This window comes from Saimiri boliviensis, chromosome 12 (assembly GCF_048565385.1).
Source record: "Saimiri boliviensis isolate mSaiBol1 chromosome 12, mSaiBol1.pri, whole genome shotgun sequence".
Taxonomy (NCBI): Eukaryota; Metazoa; Chordata; class Mammalia; order Primates; family Cebidae; genus Saimiri; species Saimiri boliviensis.
The window spans coordinates 12,912,240-12,933,856 of record NC_133460.1 but is presented as its reverse complement, the minus strand read 5'-3'; the positions used below and the strand labels follow the sequence as shown (position 1 = coordinate 12,933,856).

General features: G+C 46.8%; 2 protein-coding genes across 8 annotated transcripts in view; one reads left to right on the top strand and one right to left on the bottom strand.

The window, feature by feature from the left end:
• Nucleotides 1–6,285, bottom strand: part of GTF3C1 (general transcription factor IIIC subunit 1) — an 86,551-nt gene extending 80,266 nt beyond the window's left edge. Inside the window, exons 1-2 of the mRNA XM_039478061.2 lie at nucleotides 6,012–6,285; nucleotides 1,479–1,688 (exon numbers count right to left, since the gene is read on the bottom strand). Coding sequence (XP_039333995.1) covers nucleotides 1,479–1,688; nucleotides 6,012–6,232 — 431 coding nt within the window. The 5' untranslated portion in view covers nucleotides 6,233–6,285. The remainder of the gene's footprint in view (nucleotides 1–1,478; nucleotides 1,689–6,011) is intronic.
• A 99-nt stretch (nucleotides 6,286–6,384) lies between these two features.
• Nucleotides 6,385–21,617, top strand: part of KATNIP (katanin interacting protein) — a 226,564-nt gene continuing 211,331 nt past the window's right edge. For 3 of the 7 annotated variants that reach the window (XM_074381900.1, XM_074381903.1, XM_074381898.1), the window contains exons 1-2: nucleotides 6,411–6,523; nucleotides 8,904–9,043. Coding sequence is in view for 3 of the 7 variants with exons in the window: in XM_074381905.1 (XP_074238006.1) it covers nucleotides 6,517–6,523 (7 nt within the window). In the remaining 4 variants the exon portion in view is untranslated. Of the gene's footprint in view, nucleotides 6,524–8,903; nucleotides 9,044–21,617 lie in introns of all 7 variants that reach the window. The other 4 variants (XM_074381902.1, XM_003930222.4, XM_074381905.1 and 1 more) reach the window with 3 other exon arrangements.

Sequence of the window (21,617 nt, the reverse complement as noted above, 5' to 3'; positions counted from 1 at the left end):
AAGCTTCAGTAGAAATCAAGGACAGACAGGGCCAGTGGCTCACACCTGTAATCCCAGCAATTTGGGAGGGTGAGGTGGGAGGATTGCCTGAGCCCAGAAGTTTGAGACCAGCCTGAGCAACATGGCAAGACCCCATCTCTACAAAAAAATATAACTTAGCTGGGTGTGGTAGTATGTGCCTGTGGTCCCAGCTACACAGGTGGGAAGTGGCAGGATCACCCGAGCCCAGGAGATCGAGGCTGCAATAAACTGGGATTACACCACTGCACTCCAGCCTGGGAAGTAGAGTGAGACTCTGTATCCAAAAAAAAAAAAAAAAAGAAAGAAAGAAAAAAGAAAATCAAGAAAAATTAGCTGAGAAGTGGGAAAGAACAGGGGTAGAGGGAGCTGGTCTGGGGGGAGGGGAGAAGGAGGAAGGGAAGCATCCAGATTACAGCCTTAGACAAGGCCACTAGTTCTCATCTCCTCCAAGATGAGAGCAGACAGGAAAGAAATGTGGAAATGTCTGCAAGTTAAGGAAGAAGGTGGAAGTTAGCAGAGTTCATACTGCCCTGTAGAGTAGGAAGGCAGGAATGGGGTTAGGTGCTTAAAAAAAAAAATGACAATTTAGATAACACACTCTGGGAAATTGGAATACTGACGGGATTCACAAGAGAACAGCTGGGCAGCACAGGGCCCAGCTAGAAACAAAGGGCACCATCCAAGTGTTTGAAGACGGCCACATTCAACTGTTTGAGGATTGTGGACACATAGGCGAGAGAAAGGAAGGACCCCTTATCCCAGTGGAAGAGGTAAGTAAAGGTCAAGAATTGCTGGGCGCGGTGGCTCACGCCTGTAATCCCAGCACTTTGGAAGGCCGAGGCGGCTGGATCACGAGGTCAAGAGCTTGAGACCATCTTGGTCAACATGGTGAAACCCCGTCTCTACTAAAAATACAAAAAATTAGCTGGGCATGGTGGCGCGTGCCTATAATCCCAGCTACTCAGGAGGCTGAGGCAGAATTGCCTGAACCCAGGAGGCGGAGGTTGCGGTGAGCCAAGATCGTGCCATTGCATTCCAGCCTGGGTAACAAGAGCGAAACTCTGTCTCCAAAAAAAAGAAAAAAAAGTCAAGAACTGGCTTAGTGGAGGGCTGGTGGACTCTGACAGACTCCAAGGTTGTAGGCCGGCCAGATCCAAGTGCTCTGACTACACATTCAAAGCACTCAGACTCCCAGGAGTTTATTTTTTTATTTTTTTATTATTTTTGGGAGACAGGGTTTCACTCTGTGCCTAGGCTGAAGTGCAGTGGCACGATCTCGGCTCACTGCAGCCTGCCTCCGCCTCCTGGGTTCTAGTGATTCTCCTGCCTCAGCCACTACAGTAGCTGGGATTATAGGCGTGCACCACCATACCTGTCCTAAAGTGCTGGGATTACAGGTGTGAGCCACAGTGCCTGGCCCAGATTCCCAGGAATTTCCGATGGTGCAAAACAGTTACCTGTCAAAGGCTTCTACCATCGTACAGCGAGGCTGCAAAGACTTGGTTCTGATGTCATTGGTAATGTTTTTCCTCTCCTTAAAGTAGCGGCAGGAGCCTTGGATGCCATCCTTATTCTCTAGTATCATATGAATCGGGTAGACGTCCTCCAAAGGCACCGGGTCCCTCCTAGACTCCAGAATTCCAGTTTCCAAATCAATTTCTTCATACCTAAGGAGAAAAAAAAAAGCCCAACTCAGTTTCAAAAATAATGCACGCTTGGCTGTGTTCTTTTGACAGCCTCCAGCAGAAATCAGAGAGAGTGAGATCACTCAGTTTTCATGTCTTATAAAAGCAGGTAATCTTGACAAGCAGGTTCCTGCCTTTCTATCCCACAGAATGCAGACCTTTCGAGGACTCCCCAGACTATTCCAATAGCTGGGTGCTGGGATCTAAACCTTATGGCCCAAGTCACAGGCTTTTGTTTCCCTCTAAATCTGGTGCTCAGTCTCCAAACCACCAAGTTGGGTGAAATGATTCAAGGCTTTCCTTTTTTTTTTTTTTTGAGATGAATTTTTGCTCTTGTTGCCCAGGCTTGAGTGCAGTGGCATGATCTCAGCTCTCTGCAGCCTCCATCTCCCAGGTTCAAGCTATTCTTCTGAGCCTCCCAAGGAGCTGGGATTACAGGCATACATCATCAAGCCTGGCTAATTTTGTATTTTTAGTAGAGATGAGGTTTCACCATATTGGTTAGGTTGGTCTCAAACTCCTGACCTCAGGTGATCCACCCGCCTTGGCCTCCCAAAGTGCTGGGATTACAGGTGGGAACCACCACACCAAGCCAAAGCTTTCCTCCCTTTAAGATTTAATCTTGCCGGGCGCGGTAGCTCAAGCCTGTAATCCCAGCACTTTGGGAGGCCGAGGCGGGTGGATCACGAGGTCAAGAGATCGAGACCATCCTGGTCAACATGGTGAAACCCCGTCTCTACTGAAAATACAAAAATTAGCTGGGCATGGTGGCGCGCGCCTGTAGTCCCAGCTACTAGGGAGGCTGAGGCATTACCGCCTGAATGTTAACAAGTCTCACCTTTGAATCCTCAGTCCTTTTCTCCAAATATAGATCCGATGTCTTCAATTGTCTATTAAACACCTCCCATTCCAAAGTTACAACTGCCTCTCCCCAGCTCCAATTAAGTCCCTCCTTTACCCTTCTGCTACCACTTGCCCCCAGGTGTCTCTTACAATTCCATGGAGACGTTTTTCATTTGTGCTTCTTTCACGCAGTTAGCCAAGCTTGTTTTTTTTATAATTTGAAAAAAAAAAGCACATATAAAAAATATACATATACATACATACTTTTCTCACTATGTTGCCTAGACTGGTCTTGAATTACCAGGTTCAAGTAATCCGCCCACCTCAGCCTCCCAAAGTGCTGGAATTACAGGCATGAGGCACCTTGCCTGGCTGCTTGTCAAATTTGCTTTTGAAATCTCACTTACATCCTACACCAGTCTAACTGAGGTTAAATACCATGTATATGTTTCAGACCTTCCCTTCCTTCCCGCCTCTGTTCTCTGTACTATTTAACCCTCCATTCTTTTTTTTTTTTTTTAAGAGACTGAATTTTGCTCTTGTTGCCCAGGCTGGAGTGCATTGGTGCAATCTCAGCTCACTGCAAGCTCTGTCTCCTGGGTTCAAGTGATTCTCCTGCCTCAGCTTCCCCAGTAGCTGGGATTACATGCGCCTGCCACCATGCCCGGCTAATTTTTGTATTATTAGTAGAGAGAGGGTTTCTAGTATGTCGGCCAAGTGATCCACCCACCTTGGCCTCTCAAAATGCTGGGATTACAGGTGTGAACCACTGAGCCACCGTGCCCAGTCCAACCTTCCATTCTTAAATCATCCTGTCTCCTTCCAGGATTCCAGAACACCACTCTGACCTGACTGTCAGACTCTGTCTCTCCAGCCACACCTCCTCTGTCTTTTCAAAGTCCCTCACCCTCCATCCAGCCTTGAAATGTAGATGCACTGCAGGGCTAGGTCTCAAGGCCTCCAACCACACTCCACTCTCTTAGGGTTGGTCTTAGCCAACAACTTTAATTACCAGCTGCATGGAATGACTCACAGATGTCTAGCTCAGTCCCTCCCTCTGGCTTGCTTTCACTCCCACCAAGCCAGATGTTCACTAATTAAGACTCTTCACTTGGACAACCCAAAGGGACCTGAAGCTCAGTGTGTTATATGTCCCTTCAGCAAAGTCCCCACCTCCCCCAGACTCAACCCCCTCTCAAACGCGCTGTTCTTCCTTGTTTCCAGCCTCAGAGATGGGAATCAGGGTTCACTCAGGTGCCCAAACAGCAGCCACCAGAGGGCATCACCCTTGATTCATACCTTCCTTACACCTCACATTCAATCAGTCTCCAAAGCTTCTTGATTCTTTGGCCTACTCTATCCTGACTGCCTCTGCTCTTCATCCCCACATCCACCTTGGTAAGCTAGACCATGACTAGATTGCTACAAATCTCTCAACTTCACTCTTTGGCCCTAGTCTGACCCTCTTCTTCAGTGAATTCCCACTGTCCTTTTGATAAAGAATAAATTTTTTTTTTTTTTTTTTTTTTTGAGATGGAGTCTGGCTCTGTGGCCCAGGCTGGAGTGCAGTGGCATGATACAGGCTCACTGCAGCCTGTGCCTAGCTGGGATTACAGGTACCAGGCACCACGCCCAGCTAATTTTTGTATTTTTAGTAGACATGGAGTTTCACCATGTTGGCCAAACTGGTCTCAAACTCCTGACCTCAAGTGATGCACCCACCTCTGCCTCTCCAAGTGCTGGTATTACAGGCTGATAAACTCTCTAGAATATAAAACGACTTGATTCCAGTCCAATTTGGCTAAGGGCAGAGTAAATTCTGAACTGAGACCTTTCTACTTCAAAACCTGGGTTCTTCCCCTGCTAGCTGATGACCTTTAGCAAGCCACTTGACCCCTAAGAGCCTTAATTTTCTCTTCAGCAAAATGGGGAGAATATTACCCATCTCCTAAGGTTGCTGTAAAAATTAAATAACGTGCTGTATTAAGGATCTTAGCACAGTCCCAGCCATTCCTCACTCCCTACCTCCAATTCCACACTTCAGCCACTTACTTCACATTTGCTGTTCTCTATTCAACAGTCCCCTTTGCCTACTGGCTGCCTAAATCCAACCTTTAAGTTTTGTCTTGGACATTATTTTTATTTTTTGAGACTCTGTCTGGAGTTCAAGGCACGATCATGGCTCACTGCAACCTCCACCTCCCAGAATCAAGTGATTCTCCTGCCTCAGCCTCCTGAGTAACTGGGATTAAAGGGATGCACCACCACGCCCAACTAATTTTTTTTTAATTCTTAGTAGAGATGGGGGTTTCACCACATTGGCCAGGCTGGTCTCGAACTCCTGACCTCGTGATCCACCCACCTGGGCCTCCCAAAGTGCTGTAATTACAGGCATCAGCTGCTATTCCCGGCCTGTCTTGGACATGACTACTACCTCTTGGAACCTCCCTGACCCTCACAATATTACTTAAGATCACAGACGTTGGAAATGGCCTGGGTTCAAATCAATTCTTAAGTCACTTATTGCCCCCAGAACCTTAGACTGTTCTGTGACTTTCTTCCTCTGTAAAATGAGGACGATAACAGCACCTACTTTATAGGTGAGGATCAAGTGAATTTAATCTCCTGTTTAAAGGAATTTAATCAAGTGAGAATCACGTGAGTTTAATTAAGCTCCTAAGCTTCCAGAACAGGATCTTAAAACAGCATCGTGGCCGGGCACGGTGGTTCACGCCTGTAATCCCAGCACTTTTGGGAGGCCGAGGCAGGCAGATCATCTGAGCCCACGGTGAAACCCCGTTTCTACTAAGAATGCAAAAATTAGCGGGGCGTACTGGCCCGAGCCTGTATCCCAGCTACTCAGAAGACTGAGGTGCGAGGATTGCTTGAACCTGGGAGGGGGACGGAGGTTGCAGTGAGCCGACATTGCGACGCCGCACTCCAGCCTCGGCCGCAGAGATAGGCTCCGTCTCAGAAACAAAAGAACAGCGCCTAGCCCATTAAGTACCTGATAAATGTCAGCTTTTACCAGTATTGCTAATTGTGCTGATATGCAGATCTCGAGTTGACCTAGGCTATCTAGTCTGCACGGAATGAATACTCCGAGAGAGTTTGTGGATCTCAAGAGTCTCCAGTCCTATCCTCCAATGTAAAGGAAATATTCTTTTAAGCCTGAAGAACATCCCCAATCCTGTTCGCCATTACCACAAAATACGCACAGGGACAAAACGGGACATCACTAGATTCTCCCCCTCCCCCCGCCCGCCACTCCATCAGACTCCAAGGCCCTAACCAGGCCTGAGGGACCCCAAATCGGCCTTATCGCCGTGCCCCAACTCAATCACCGAGCCTCCGGGACTTCCGCTGCCCCACTCCATTCCCCTGCCCCGCCCTCAGCTCCATCAGCCTCCGGGCCCTGCGCCCGCCCGCCCGCCCGCCTGCCAGGCCAGGCCGCCCTCTGACCGGTCCTGGAGCTGGAGGTCGGGTCGCTCCCGAGGCTCCTCATAGAAGCTGATGCCCGGGTGCGTGGCGAGGGCCCGCCACAGAAACTCCTGCGTGCAGGGCTCCAAAGGCAGCGGGAAGGGCGGCACTCGCGTCTCCAAACGGCTCCACAGCGCTGGCAGACACAGGCCATCGAGCCCCTCCAGAGCCACTTCGTCCAACAACGACTCCAACGCGTCCATTGCTACTTCAGTCGGCGGCGCCGGAGGCGCATGCGCACAGCACAGCCAAGGGCCCTGGTCCAGCGCGCCTGCGCACAACAATCCGGGGCCTGAGGAGGTGGGTCAGACCCAGGGTTCGAAGGAGGAGTTCCAGCGCGCCGGCGTGACGTCACTCCTCCCTCGGGGGCGGGCTCAGTAAGTGGAGCTCCACCGCCATTGGTCCGGGACCCCTCAGTAACCAGGGGAACTGCAAACAGTGTAGAGGCCGCTTCCGGTTCGAACACCCGGAACCGCCGCCTCTAGGGATGGACGGTGAGTGTCCGTGGGCCCCTCCGGCAGGTCGGACTGTTATTCTCCCAACTCTCTAGCGCTTCTTGGGCAGAATCCTAGGCCATAAACCCCTGGATCACCAATTCCTGACCCAAGGGGGTCTCCGAAATGAGGGAAGGGGAGGCTGAGTGGTCCGGAACGCGGAGGAGAGCCTGGGGGAGTGGTCAGTGGTGTGGCCATTCTGCCTGTCTGTGGTCGTGAAGGAATCCGGTACTGGCCAGGAGCTCAGTGAAGGGATGTAGGGTGGGGAAGAAGTAGAGGTCTGAGGAGGGTCTTGTGCATGTTGGGGTTTGGGAGTTAATACGAAGGTAAGCTTGATCGTGCAGTGCAGTCGTCAGGTGCTGGGAGAGGGAATTGGTTTGGTGAGTGGAAGGAATTTAGGAAATACTCCCTTTCTGTGACTTGGCTTTAAAAATAATAGCTCACTTTAACAAAGTGCGGTCCAGTGCCAAGAACTCTGTAAGTGCTCTTGGGCGACACCTCTCTAAGTAAGCTTCATACCAGCCTTTTGAGGTCAGCGTTGTTCCATTTTACAAGTGACGAAACTGAGGTTTGGAGGTGTTAAGGAACTTGCCCAAAGTCAAACAGCCAGCAAGTGGCAGAGTGAGTGAGCAACCCAGACACCCTGTCTCTAGAGCTGAATTATGGAGCTTGAGATTTGGACCGGGTTTGACGGGCCCTTTATTCCAGAGGTTGTAAATGCAGATGTCTTCAGAGGAGTGTCTAGTGAGCTAGATTGAGACTGTAACTGAAAATCCTCACCTGAAAAGGAAGCCGCTCACCAAGCTCCAGCCGATTGTCCTCATGGGACACTTCTTAAAAATAGGGATAGCCAATCAGTCTGAAGGCCAGAGGCATCTTGTGTGCCCCCATTTAGAGATCCCTGGTTAGAATCATGATACTGACAACTGGAAGCAGATGGAAAATAGACTATTCTGATATCTTACTTTGCAGATGGGAAGACTAAAGTCTAGAGAGGCTGGTAGGGTCTGGGCTAGAATCCAGATCATTTTTCAAATTACAGCACTATCCCTCACTTCTGGGGAATTTGTTCCTGGGGAATCTATATTCTTTTTGTATTCGCTGAATGTAGTGTGGAAAAAAAATTTTAATTGAACATTCTGTCATATGCTTAAAATTTATCTTTGCCCTTTGTACTTTAGAGGTACTATAAAATGTGTTTTATCATTTTGCCCTCTGAAAAGGTCAACTTAATGTTGCTATAGAACGTCAGGTTTCAAGCCTTTTAAGTCTTGAGACCCTTGTATACTCTGACTTCAGAGAGCTTTGTTTATGTATATTTATAATATTTACCATATCAAAGATTTAAACTGAGAAAATCTTAAAATGTTGCTTTGTTCCTTGAAAAATAATAACAGTTGGGCCAGCATGGACTCATGCCTGTAATCCTAGCACTCTGGGGTGCTGAAGTGGGTGGATCACTTGAGGTCAGGAGTTCGACACCAGCCTGGCTAACGTGGCAAAACCTGTCTCTACTAAAAATTAGCTGGACATGGTGGTGCGTGCCTGTAATCCCAGTTACTTGATAGGCTGAGGCAAGAGAATCATCTGAAGCAGAGATAGCACCATTGCCCTCCAGCCTGGGCAACAGAGGGAGACTCTTGTCTCAAAAAAAAAAAAAAACAAAAACAAAAAACAAAAAAACCCAACAATAATAATATAATAATTGGCCAGGTTCAGTGGCTTATAATAGTAATAATTGGCCAGATGTGGTGATCACACCTGTGATCCCAGCGCTTTGGGAGCCTGAGGTAGGTGGATCGCTTGAGGTCAGGAGTTCAAGACCAGCCTGGGCAACATAGCTAGACTCTGTCTCAAAAAAACCTCAACAATAATAAATCTGTTACTTCTGAAATAAGTAATATTTTTAATGGAAAGCAAGTACATTTGCCTCAAAAAAATTAATAGGAAGAGTAGCAGTATTTTATATTTTCTCAAGTTTATTCAATAGAAATAGACAAAACTACTCTCATTTCTGCTTCAGGATTCAAACTGTTTTATTATGCTGTTTTGGCTGGTGTGTATGAAGAAAATTTGGCCTCATACAAATATGTAATTGGAACAGAGAGAAATGTTTTAATGTTTTAATTGCCTTTTCAGATAACTGTAGATACTCTTGAGTGTCTACAAAACTTAGCAAGTGGCAGTTTCTTTTTTTTTTTTTTTTTTGAGAAAGAGTCTCACTGTCGCCCAGGCTGGAGTGCAGTGGCACAGCTTCAGCACACTGCTACCCCTGCCTGCCGGGATCAAGCGATTCTCCTGCCTCAACCTCCTGAGTAGCTGGGATTGCAGGTGTGAACCACAACACCCATCTAATTTTTTTTTTTTTTTAAATTTTTAGTAGAGACAGGGTTTCCCCATGTTGATCAGGCTTGTCTCGAACTCCAGACCTCAAGTGATCAGCCTGCCTCCACTTCACGAAGTGCTGGGATTACAGAGGTGAGCTGCCATGCCTAACCTGCAAGTGGCAGCTTGTTAAAGGTTAGTCACAGTGTGTCATCTGAAGCCTTCTAGGTGAACTTTTGTACTTTATTACATTACAATCCATTGTCTATCTTGTGTTTTGATTGGCTACTTTGCCCATATATGGTTTTATAACATCAGCCATTGGTTGTTTAGAAAATGTTGGTTCAGTGAGTTATGCAAATCTAAATTTTGACCTTTCAGAAGCCATTATACAGTATTAAAAAAAAAATCACATTTGTGAGTATCACCACCTATTTCATTTTGAAAAGGAATTTAAGTATTAGGAAACTATTAAATTCAGGGTAATGGAAACAAGTTTTCAGCTTGTTCTCACTTGACAGCTTGAATTTTAACATTGGCAACAAATATTGTCATTTGTTTCCTGGAAGCGACAGACTCACTTATTTCTTATTTGAGAAAATTTCTGCCAAATTCCCAAGTCTGAATAACCATAGTTTGTCTATTATATTCTTTACAGTCATGTCCTCACAGTAAAACAAACAATTATTTTTATTTAACGATGTCCTGAGGGTTGGGTGCAGTGGCTCACACCCAGAGTCCCAACACTTTGAGAGGCCAAGGCAAGAGAATCTCTCAGCCCAGAAGCAATTTGAGACCAGCCTCATCAACATGGTGAGACTCCGTCTCTACAAAAAATAAATAAAAATAAAAATTCGCCAGGCATGATAGTGTACACCTGTGGTTCTAGCTACTCAGGAGATTGAGGTGGGAGGATCACTTGAGCCCAGGAGATCAAAACCAGCCTGGGCAACTCAGTGAGACCCCATCTCTACAGAAAATAAAAAATTAGCTGGGTGTGGTGGCACGTGCCTGTAGTCCCAGCCACTCGGGATCACTTGGGCCCAGAAGGTTGAGGCCACAGTGAGCCATGATTTACCACTGCATTCCAGCCAGGGCAACAAGGCCTTGTCTGGAGAGAGAAAGCAGGGGGTGGGGTGGAGGAAGAGGGGAGAGAGAAAAGAAGGAAGGAAGAAGGGAAGGAGGGAAGGAGGGAGAGAGGGATGGGAAAGAGAAAGGAAGGAAGAAAGAAGGGAGAAGGAAGGACAGGCCGGGGCAGGGTGGGGCGGGGCCTTAAAATGGGCTCTTTGAATGAAGAGACCCCCCAAACAGGCTTTGTGTGAGCAACATGACTATTTATTCACCTGGGTGCAGATTGGCTAAAGCCGAAAAACGGGGTGGGATAGGAGTTGGTTTTATAGGTTGGGGCAAATCTTTTGGGGAGGGGGCAGGGGTGTTATGGAGTGAGATCAGTTACAGTGGTGGGGCTACAGGCAAGGAGTATACATTGCCATAAGTTCAGTTACAATGGCCGGTGGGGTAAAGCTTAAGAGTAGGTAAGAGTAGGCTGGGCATGGTGGCTCACGCCTGTAATCCTAGGACTTTGGGAGGCCGAGGTGGGTGGATCACCTGAGGTCAGGAGTTCAAGACCAGCCTGGCCATCATGGTGAAGCCCCATCTTTAAAAAAAAAAAAAAAAAAGAGTAGGTAAGAGTAGTCAAGATGGTAGGGTGGGGAGGAGGGATATCCACATTATCATAATAGCAGTTAAGATGGCAAGGTGGGTTGATGTCTGTGGAAGCAGGAGGGCGGGTGATCAGCCGAGGCAGGCAGGAATTTAGACTTTCTGGGTCCAGGCTTGCACATGGAGGCCTGACAGGAAGGGAAGGTTACTAGTACATTGTGGTAACACTGCCTTGATTGAGGCTGTGAGCAGTTTTACTGACCATTGCTTTGTGTCATCAGTACAAATGTCAACACAAGGCCAGACAGGGTGGCTCATGCCTGTAATCCCAGCACTTTGAGAGGCCAAGGTGGGTGGATCACCTGAGGTAGGGAGTTCCAGACCAGCCTGGCCAACATGGTGAAACCCTGTCTCTACTAAAAATACAAAAATTAGTCAGGCATGGTGGTGCATACCTGTGGTCCCAGCTACTCAGGAGGCTGAGACAGAAGAATCACTTGAACCCAGGAGGCAGAGGTTGCAGTGAGCCAAGATCATGCCACTATATTCCATACTGGGCAACAGAAGGAGACTCTGTCTGGGGGTGGGTGGGGAAGGTCAACGCAGTGAAAAAGTCTTAAGATACTTTTGTCTTTGTGGACCCCTCCTTCTCCCAGGATCTGCGGAATACACTTTGAGAAACATTTCTATAGACCATTTTCAGGAAGCCTGCTTTGTGTCTTCTAATGAGCGTCTCGCACTTGCAATCTTAGGATGTTATTGCAGCCCAGTAGAGACTGAATATGTTCATTTGCAGATTGGTCACCAAAAGGAAAAATTTGTTCTCAGAAGTATTTACCCTAAGGTCACATTTGACCTGCAAATAATCCCATTTTCGGTTCCAATTTTTAAAGCTTTGATTTACACATGATTTTATAGGCCCATAGCTATTTATTGGATAAAGTGAAGTATGCCTCATTGTGATACTAACCAACTAGGCATGCCAAGCCTGGCCTTATCAGAAAGATGTTTAAACTCACGAAAGCTTAAATGTCTAGCAGGTGCCCCCCAAACTGGATCGTAGTTTGGTTTATCCAGCATATCTTTTTTTTTTCTTTCTTCCACCCAGGCTGGAGTGCAGTGACGTGATCTCAGCTCACTGCAACCTCCGTCTCCCAGGTTCAAGCATTTCCCCTGCCTCAGGCTCCCAAGTAGCTGGGACTACAGATATGCGCCGCCACACCTGGCTAACTTTTTGTATTTTAGTAGAGATGGGTTTTCACCATGTTGGCCAGGATGGTCTTGATCTCCTGACCTCATGATCGGCCCGCCTTGGCCTCCCAGAGTGCTGGGATTACAGGCTGAGCCACTGAGCTCGGCCCTATTCAGCACGTCTTAATTGCCATAGCTTTTCACAACCCTTTCCCTGGCCCTTTGGTTTGATTTTGGGTGTTGGGATCCAGCCCAACGCTGTACATGGGTGCCCCTTGTCCCGGCAGTGATGAGGGAGTGAGAAAAGAAAGACAAAGACACAGGAATGGAATTTCACAGCATGGGTCCAGGGGTCCAATGCACTTTGGCAGGGTCATCCGCAGAGGCCCTGAGCTCTGGGCTTCCTGCGCTTTTTTATTGGGCGCATTATCTTGTTAATCTTGCAGGCTGTGGGGAAGGGGGTTGAGGAGGAAGATAGCCGAGGAAGAGCACGTGTCTGCAGCAAATGTGTTTCTCCTAAGAAATGCTAACTAAGGACACGGAGCTTTTACCTCCCATTGTCTACCCAGGTGTTTTGGTGAAAAGGTGCAGCGGATAAGCTGACAAAAGGTCTGACCACACACAGCGCATGAAGGGGCTGTTATCTCCCGAGCATTGTGAACACAGAGCAATCGGAATGGCTCCATAGTCTGAGAACATAGGCAGAGTTCCAGTGATCTCTGCCCTGACCTTAGCAGTAATCTGTGAAGACCCTCCTGAGTCTTGTGAGCAGAAGTTGCATTACTTCCCAGAGTCTTCTGCATAAGCTCCCTTTACGAGATCCTCACACAAACTCTATGTTGGTAAGAGTTGTGAGACCAAAGCAGTTTTTTCTGCTGTGCAGCCACATCCGCAGCATTCCGCACCCCCAGATGGTCTTTCCCATAGCCCTCCTGTTACCACTGGATCTCTGCTTTTATTTTTACTGTACTGTAGTTTGGATATGATCCGTGTCACAAATCTTAGTGTATAAAAAGCAAAGTAACCTTATAATCATTTAACTCTAAGTGAACACAGGTCTGCCCCTGGCCATTTCTTCCCACAGACAGGTCCTCTCTGTCTCTGTGATGCAGTGTAATGTTCTTAGGTTTGATGACCAAATAGCCCTGGACTTGAATCTCCGCTGTACATTTTGCTCTCTCTGAGCCTCGGTTGTCCTGTTAGTAAAATGGAGATGATAATGAAGCCTACCTTATTTTGTGGCTTCAGTCAAACAATGCATCAAGTCTGGCATATTAAAAAATGTGCCCACATAGTGGCTGATGCTCTCATTATCTGTAAATGGGCAGACTTCTTCCATAGGGCTGACAGAAGAGGGAAGTGCGCTGATGGAGCTTTCCAGCAAATGACAACTTTTATAATTAGCACACTCTTTGCTTAAGAGAAAATCCAATGTTTGGCATTTTTTATTTACATGAAGGTACATTGGCAGTGTGTGTTTTCTGCCTATGAAAATGTTCACCTTCCTGTTAAAGTCAAAAGTTCCCCAGTGCTTTAAAAATATGAAATGGTTTATAAAAAAAAAAATTCTATTTCATTTTCAAGGAACATAATAATTAGACAAAAGTTCAGCACATCGATAAAATTAGAAAGGTTTTGGAAGCTGTTCATTTGCCTTTCACTTCTCCCCTAGAGCAAATATTCAACATTTCCCCTGTTTATACTGTTCATTTGCTTAGCAAACTTTCTCAAATAATTAATAATGCCAAGATGAAATTTAGCCTCGCTTGTCCAAATAATCCCAGACTGCATACAGGTGATGGTTGAATTAGGAAGGTTTTGCTGAGAGATACTGGTCTCCTGTCCTTGTGTGGTATTTACCTGGCTTCCCGGTGATTTGTCTGTTTCTCTTACTACTTAAAATAAACGCAGCAAAAGAAAAAAGAAATCACACTCAAATATAATAAAACAAAGCAAGCGTTCAGCAGGTAAAATAAATGTGCATCCCATAAAGTCTTTGTGTCTGCTCTGTTTTCTTTTCTTCTTGTTCCTATCCTTCTATCTGATTCATTTCTTTTCTCTCGAATTTTTTCAGAGGTCATTCCTCTCTGTCACTTTAACTTATAGGAAGTCAGCACGTGATGTTTAGCTTATTTCTCCTCATGAGATTCATTCCATGAGTCAACATTTCAGTGCCTTCTGTGCATTGGAATTCAGAGATACCAAAATGAGTAAGACTGAATCCAGGTGAAGGGGATATGGGCATTCACTGTACTATTCTTGAAGTTTTTCTGTGAAGTTTTATTTTTTATTTTTTTATTTTTTTGAAATAAGAGTCTCACTCTGTCGTCCAGGCTGGAGTGCAATGGTATGATCTTGGCTCATTGCAGCCTCCACCTTCCAGTTTCCAGTGATTCTTCTGCCCCAGCCTCCCAGGTAGCTGGGATTACAGGCACATGCCACCATACCTGACTAATTTTTATATTTTTAGTAGAAATGGGGTTTCACCATGTTGCCCAGGCTGGTCTTGAACTCCTGACCTCAAGTGATCTACCCGCCTTGGTCTCCCAAGTGCTGGAATTACAGGCATGAGTCACTATGCCCAGCTTGTTTTTGTTTTAATCTGAAAAAACAAAAAAAGGGAATATATTCTCTGCCTTTAGAAACTTCATAGTATGGTGAGAAAGCAGACATAAACAGATCTCTGGCCCTTTACAGGAAATGTTTGCTGACTGTTGCCATAGAGGATCTAATTTGATTCCTGAGACCGCTCAATGGGATACTGTGATTGGTCCTGTTTTACACCACACACCTAGTTGGTAGCAGAGTCAGGACTCAGTTGAATAAGGTCTCTACTCCTTAGTATGTTATGGAAGACCCATCTCAGCCCTGTCACTGCCAGTGTGTGGCCAGGTTCTCACACCTGGAGCGTAAGTCTGGGGAAGGTCTGCCCACTAGGCTGATGGAAGAATATACAGTTTGAAAGGTACCTGTCAACTACATTCACAGCTCCCTCAGTGTCTGGTCCCATGACTGTTTCTCTGTTTCCAAATGGGAGGGGCTGATGCAGAGCAATGTGGTTGGTTGCAAGGAAGAACTTGAAACCGTTTGCAGAGCATGTTATGTAACAGTAACGAAAGTATGGCTACTGATGTCCCATGGGGCTTTTGCAGCTTTAACAATCGCCCTATGGATCATATCACATTGAAGTGGAGAATTTCTCTGGGGAAGCAGCTCCCCTCCAGCCTCATTTTTTTAGTCACTTACTTACCTACTCTTATGCCCAGAGGTTTTAGACTATGCTGTATGGTGTCCATCAGTATATTTTTCCCTTTTCAAAAATAGTGATTTCAGGCCTGGCATGGTGGCTTATGCCTATAATCCTAGCACTTTGGGAGGCCAAGGTGGGAAGATTACTTGAGCCTAGGAGTTTGAGATCAGCCTGAGCAACACAGTGAGAACCCATCTCTACAAAAAATTGTTTAAAATTATTTGGGCATGTTGGCACGTGCCCGTGGTTTCAACCACTTAGGAGGCTGAGGTGGGATCACCTTAACCCAAGAGGTTGAGGCTACAGTAAGCTGTGATCATGCCACTGCACTCCAGGCTGGACAATGGAGCAAGACCCTGTCTCAAAAAAAAAAAAAAAAAAGTAATTTCAGGGCATGGTGGCTCACACTCATAATCTCAGCACTTTGGGAGGCCAAGGTACGCGGATCACTTGAAGTCAAGAGTTTGAGACCAGCCTGGCCAACATGGTAAAATCCATCTCTACTAAAAATACAAAACAGCCGGGTATTGTGGCACATGCCTGTAATCCCAGCTACTTGGGAGAGTGAGGTGCGAGAATCATTTGAATCCAGGAGGCAAAGGCTGCGGTGAGCTGAGATCGCACCACTGCACTCCAGCCTGGGTGACAGAGCGAGACTCCATCTGAAAAAAAAAGTAGTAATTTCATATAAGAACCTGGACTTCTCAGTCTCTTGATAAACAGGGTGCTTTGGGTCCTCAGCCCTTCCTTGTCACAGAGCTTCGGTCCTCCAGCTCTGAATAGTGGCCACCTGGTTGACCTGGAACCTGTGCTGATGTTTTGACCACTTTTGGCTGGTGTTGCTTGTCATCAGGTGTTCGCTTCTTCTATTGAGCTTATTGGCCTCCTTCGCAGGCCTCCGAGATGTCAGTCCCAGTCCAAGACATCGGGGGAGGTTGGCCACCTCTGGAGTACACCATCTTCTTTCTCACCTCCCTGACTTGCCCGTGCTGTGTTCCCTGCCAGCTGTACCCTTCTTTCAAGTCACTTCCACACTATAAATTGCAGCGACCAGCACCACCTGCAGAGTTACTCCTCCCCCATGGCGGGACCCCACAGCTAGTCATGCATTGTCATGTTGTATCACAGGGACAGGCTCCATGCCTTTCTCCCTCTGAGAGGTTAGAGACCCACTTCTTTTCCTTTATATGCTCAACACCGGGCACAAGGACTGGTACAGGCAGATCCCGCGAGTTTTTGCTGGGTTGACACCGTAACCAGGAAAGAGATTAACTGATTTGCCCCCTGGTGAACTGCTGGACATTCTCCATAACGTAGACAGGAAAGCGCCTCATAGCCAAGCTTCCAGGGACTGTGGCTGGATCCTTTTCTCTAGTGGACATGTATGGTTTCCCCAGACAATACCCACTGCTAGCTCCCCCTGCTCTCTAGTTAGTGTTTCTGTCCTGGCCCCATTTCCTTTCCTAGTGGTCACTTTCTGTCCCAGCTCCTACTTCACTTCAGAGCACACTGCTACCTTGACCACCCTTAGCAGTGGACCCTCTGACTTACATGTCCTTTGCGGAGAGGAAAGTTATAGGTAAACAGAGCGCCTGGCAGAAAGTCAAAGAGCTACAGATAACTGGTCACCTGCAGGGCCCACCATACTTTTCTGTAAGCGAACCTACAGTGTGTGTGTGTGTGTGTGTGTGTGTGTGTGTGTGTGTGTGTGTTTCCCCTCCAAAGAGTCCCAAACTATTTAGAAACATTTTTTTTATTTGCATATTTCTTTTTTTATTTTTTATTTTTTATTTTTTTATTGCATTTTAGGTTTGGGGGTACATGTGACGAACATGCAAGATTGTTGCATAGGTACACACATGGCAGTGTGGTTTGCTGCCTTCCGTCCCCTCACCTGTATCTGTCATTTCTCCCCATGCTATCTCTTCCCACCTCCCCACCCCCCATCCCTCCGCCATTTCCCCCCAACGGACCCCAATGTGTAGTGCTCCCCTCCCTGTGTCCATGTGTTCTCATTGTTCAACACCCGCCTATGAGTGAGAATATACGGTGTTTGATTTTCTGCTCTTGTGTCAGTTTGCTGAGAATGATGGTTTCCAAGTTCATCCATGTCCCTACAAAGGACGTGAACTCATCGTTTTTGATGGCTGCGTAATATTCCATGGTGTATATGTACCACATTTTCCCTATCCAGTCTATCATCAGTGGGCATTTGGGTTGGTTCCAGGTCTTTGCTATTGTAAACAGTGCTGCAATGAACATTCGTGTGCACGTGTCCTTGTAGTAGAATGATTTATAATCCTTTGGATATATACCCAGTAATGGGATTGCTGGGTCAAATGGGATTTCTATTTTTAGGTCCTTGAGGAATCGCCACACTGTCTTCCACAATGGTTGAATTAATTTACATTCCCACCAACAGTGTAAAAGTGTTCCTGGCCGGGCGCGGTGGCTCAAGCTTGTAATCCCAGCACTTTGGGAGGCCGAGGCGGGTGGATCACGAGGTCGAGAGATCGAGACCATCCTGGTCAAATTGGTGAAACCCCGTCTCTACTAAAAATACAAAAAATTAGCTGGGAATGGTGGCACGTGCCTGTAATCCCAGCTACTCAGGAGGCTGAGGCAGGAGAATTGCCTGAACCCAGGAGGCGGAGGTTGCGGTGAGCCGAGATCGCGCCATTGCACTCCAGCCTGGGTAACAAGAGCGAAACTCCGTCTCAAAAAAAAAAAAAAAAAGTGTTCCTATTTCTCCACATCCTCTCCAGCATCTGTTGTTTCCAGATTTTTTAATGATCACCATTCTAACTGGTGTGAGATGGTATCTCAATGTGGTTTTGATTTGCATTTCTCTGATGACCAGTGATGATGAGCATTTTTTCATATGTTTGTTGGCCTCCTGTATGTCTTCTTTTGTAAAGTGTCTGTTCATATCCTTCGCCCATTTTTGAATGGGCTTGTTTGTTTTTTTCTTGTAGATCTGTTTTAGTTCTTTGTAAATTCTGGATATCAGCCCCTTGTCAGATGGGTAGACTGCAAAAATTTTTTCCCATTCTGTTGGTTGCCGATTCACTCTTATTTAGAAACATTTAATGGACTCTCTAACACCACAGAAGTTAGAGCTGAAAGGAGCCTAAGGGATCTAGTGGAGGGTCCCATTTTGGGGATTCTGGAGTATCCCAGAACCCTGAAGTTCCCTTGCAGGGGTCACAGATTTAGAGGCCTGCAGGGCCCAGGTAATGTAGATGACTGTTCTGGTCAGAGTTTATTTCATTATGCTGCTTCTGTCGGTTTCCAACACCTAAGTACACATTGCATACCCAAGAATATTCTTCCATTTCATAAAGAAATCTGTCGTTAGTCAGGGGCAGTGGCTCATGCCTGTAATTCCTGCGCTTTGGGAGACCGATGCAGAAGGATTGCTTGAACCCAGGAGTTTGAGACCATCCTGGGCAATATGGCAGACCCCGGCACTACCAAAAAATGTTGTAAATTAGCTGGGCCTGGTGGCACGTGCCTGTAGTTCCCAGCTCCTCGGGAGGCTGAGATGGGCAGATCGCTGAAGCCCAGAAGGTTGAAGTTAATACAGCGAGCCATGACCACATCACCTGGACTCCAGCCTGGCTGACAGACCCAGACCCTATCTCAAAATAATAGTAACAGTAATAATAATAATAGGACCTTCCCATAGGGCTGCTGGGACAATCCAGTGAGTTCATCTATCTAGAACCCTTAGAACAGGGCCTGGTGCTTGGTAGCCTCTCAGTTCAGATGAGCTGTGCAGAGAAGGAACACATCTCTTTCCCTAGGGTTCTGGGGGTCTCAGGCACTTCTTCCAGTGGTTTTCAAGGCAGTTTGGCAGGTCACTTCTGGGAGATGCAAATACTCAGGAGACGCTTTAATTCGGATACACACACACACATGCACGTTTTCACAAGTGCAGAGTCGTCACTCGTACACTATGGGGAGCTGGGGTGGCTGGATGGCACTGGGTTGGAGTACAGAGAGGGAATGGGTTTAGGAGTTTGTCTGACAGATACAGAGGTGGACTGCAATATATTTCAGCCTGGGAAGTGTGTTATCACATAACCCACTGATTAGATTACAGAAGTGTAGCATTTACTTATCTTTACTATTTCAAATGGAAAAAAAATCAATATTTTCCAATTATCTTCAATGGGGTATTAAACTGACTTTGTCATATTTCGTTTCACCATTTCAGCAGGAGCAAGGGGAAGGGGTCAGGAAAGCACATTGCGAGAGCAGATGACGTCTTCACTGCAGTACACGGTCGTGCCTCCTGTCCCTTCCAGCAATTTCTATTCAGAAATTTGGTCATTCATTTGTTCGTCCTTTTCAGAATTTCTAGTGATGCACACTCCATTCTAGGTACTGTTCCAGGTGCGGAGAATTCAGTGATAAGCCAGACAGCGCCCTCTCATTTCATGGGGCTTATTTTTAGTTGGGTGTAGACCACAAACATATTAATAAGAAAATGTCAGTAAGTGCCATGCAGAAGGTTAAGACAGGGAGGACTGAGGGCTGGGTCCCTCCGGAGAGGGGGATTGCTTTAAGCTGAAATCTCATTGCCAAGAAGGATCCCTCATAAGACCAAGGTCATGAGTGCTCTTGGCCCAAAGGAGAGGGCCAAGGCCCTGAGGCAGGAAGGAGGATCTGGGACTAGGTACAGTGGTATATGTCTGTGGTCCCAGCTACATACACAGGAGGCCACTCGGGAGGATCGCTTAAGCCTGGGCGGTCAAGGCTGCAGTGAGCTGTGATCACACCACTGCAATCCAGCCTGGGTAACAGAGCAAGATTCCTTCTCTCTCTCTCTCTCTCTCTCTCTCTCTCTCTTTTTTTTTTTTTTTTTTTGTTTTGTTTTGTGAGTTGGAGTCTCACACTGTCAACCTGAGCTGGAGGGCAAAGATGGGATCTCAGCTCACTGTAACCTCCACCTCCCGGCTTCAAGCAATTCTCCTGTCTCAGCCTCCTGAGTAGCTGGGTAGCTGGGATTACAGGTGCCTGCCAGCACACCAGGCTAATTTTTTGTGTTTTTAGTAGAGATGAGGTTTCACTGTCTTAGCCAGGCTGGTCTCGAACTCCTGACCTTGTGATCCACCCGCTTTGGCCTCTCAAAGTGCTGAGATTACAGGTGTAAGCCACCGTGCTGGGCTAAGACTCTTTCTCTGAATACAAAGAAGAAAGGTAGAAAGGCTGCAGGAAAGTGAACTGCAGGGAAGAAGACAGAGAGGTCCCAAATATCCCATAGGCCAGGCCATGCAGAGCCTGGTCAGCCTGGCAAGGGGCTCGGATTCTTTTCTGCATGAACAAGGAAACATTAGAAGGTCAAGCAGGTAAGTGACAGGGTCTGGTTTTTATAGGGCTGTTGTAGGAAAATCCAGGCAAGCGTGGAGGCAGGGAGACCTACTAGGTGGCTGTTGAAAAAGTTAGTCAGGTGCAGTGGCTCACGCTTCTGATCCCAGCACTTTGGGAAGCTGAGGCAGGTAGAATTGCTTGAACCCAGGAGTTCGAGACCAGCTGGGCAACATAGTGAGACCTCATCTCTACTGAAATAAAAAAAAAAAAAAGAAAGAAAGAAATAGCTGGCCGTGGTGGCACACACCTCTGTCCCAGCTACTCAGGAGGCTGAGGCAGGAGGATCACTTGAGCCCAGTGGGTCCAGTAGGTCGAAGCTGCAGCGAGCTGTGATTGAGGCCACTGCACTCCAGCCTGGGCAACTCTGTCTCGCAGGAAAAAAAAAAAGAGAGAGAGAGAAAAGAAAGAAAAGAGAAGAAAGGAAAGAGAGAAAGAAAGGAAAGAAAGAAAAAGGAAAGAGAGAGAGAAAGAAAGAAAGAGAAAGAAAGAAAGAAAGAAAAAGTCCAGGGAGAGTTGATGGGGCTTGGCTTGGAGTGAAGGATGATAGAAATGAACAGATTCAAGATCTATTTGGAAGCCCAAGTTCAATCCAGCTGGCTGAGATCCATGAATAGTCAGCAGTTTACGGAGGAGGGAACTAATAACTGCTAAGTACCTACTGTATGCAGGGTGCTGTTCTGAGCCTTTTACAGGTACAGCCTTAATCCTGACAATAGACTTAAATGGAGTTAGGACTAATAGGACCCCAAAATGGGTAATGAGCGGGTCGACCCGTCGACCCAGAGCCTCCCCTGTCAGCCACCACACAGCATTGTCCCCAGGCTCTTATCTAATTATGAAACCCGAAGCTCATGGAAGAAGCATGGCTAAGCATTTCTAAAGCAAGCAAATGCGCGTAACGGTGTGCGGGTTATAAATAAGCATTTCTGTCTGCCAGCTGCTGTTTGGGTTTGGAAAGGAGTAGAGGGTCTTAGCTTGACTTGTTTGTCCCAGGTAATTTGGTGGTAAACTGGGCCCCAGAAGTCAAGTTACACAGAAAATGCAAAGGAAAAGTGACAGGGATATTGTTTCAGGCTTTCTAAGAAGGAGGGTAACTTAAAGGCCCAGATCAGCCTGGAGGCACATGTGGGGAAGGAGGGGAAGGGGTGTTGCAGAGCAGAGTCTACCTGGCTTTCAAACAGTCCTGCTCTTCGTCTAACAGATTTCTGCTATTTTAGTGGGACGTCCTTAAAGAAGTTCCCTCAAAACGGGTCCATGGCATCAAGATAAATAATAGGAGTCCGGGTGCGG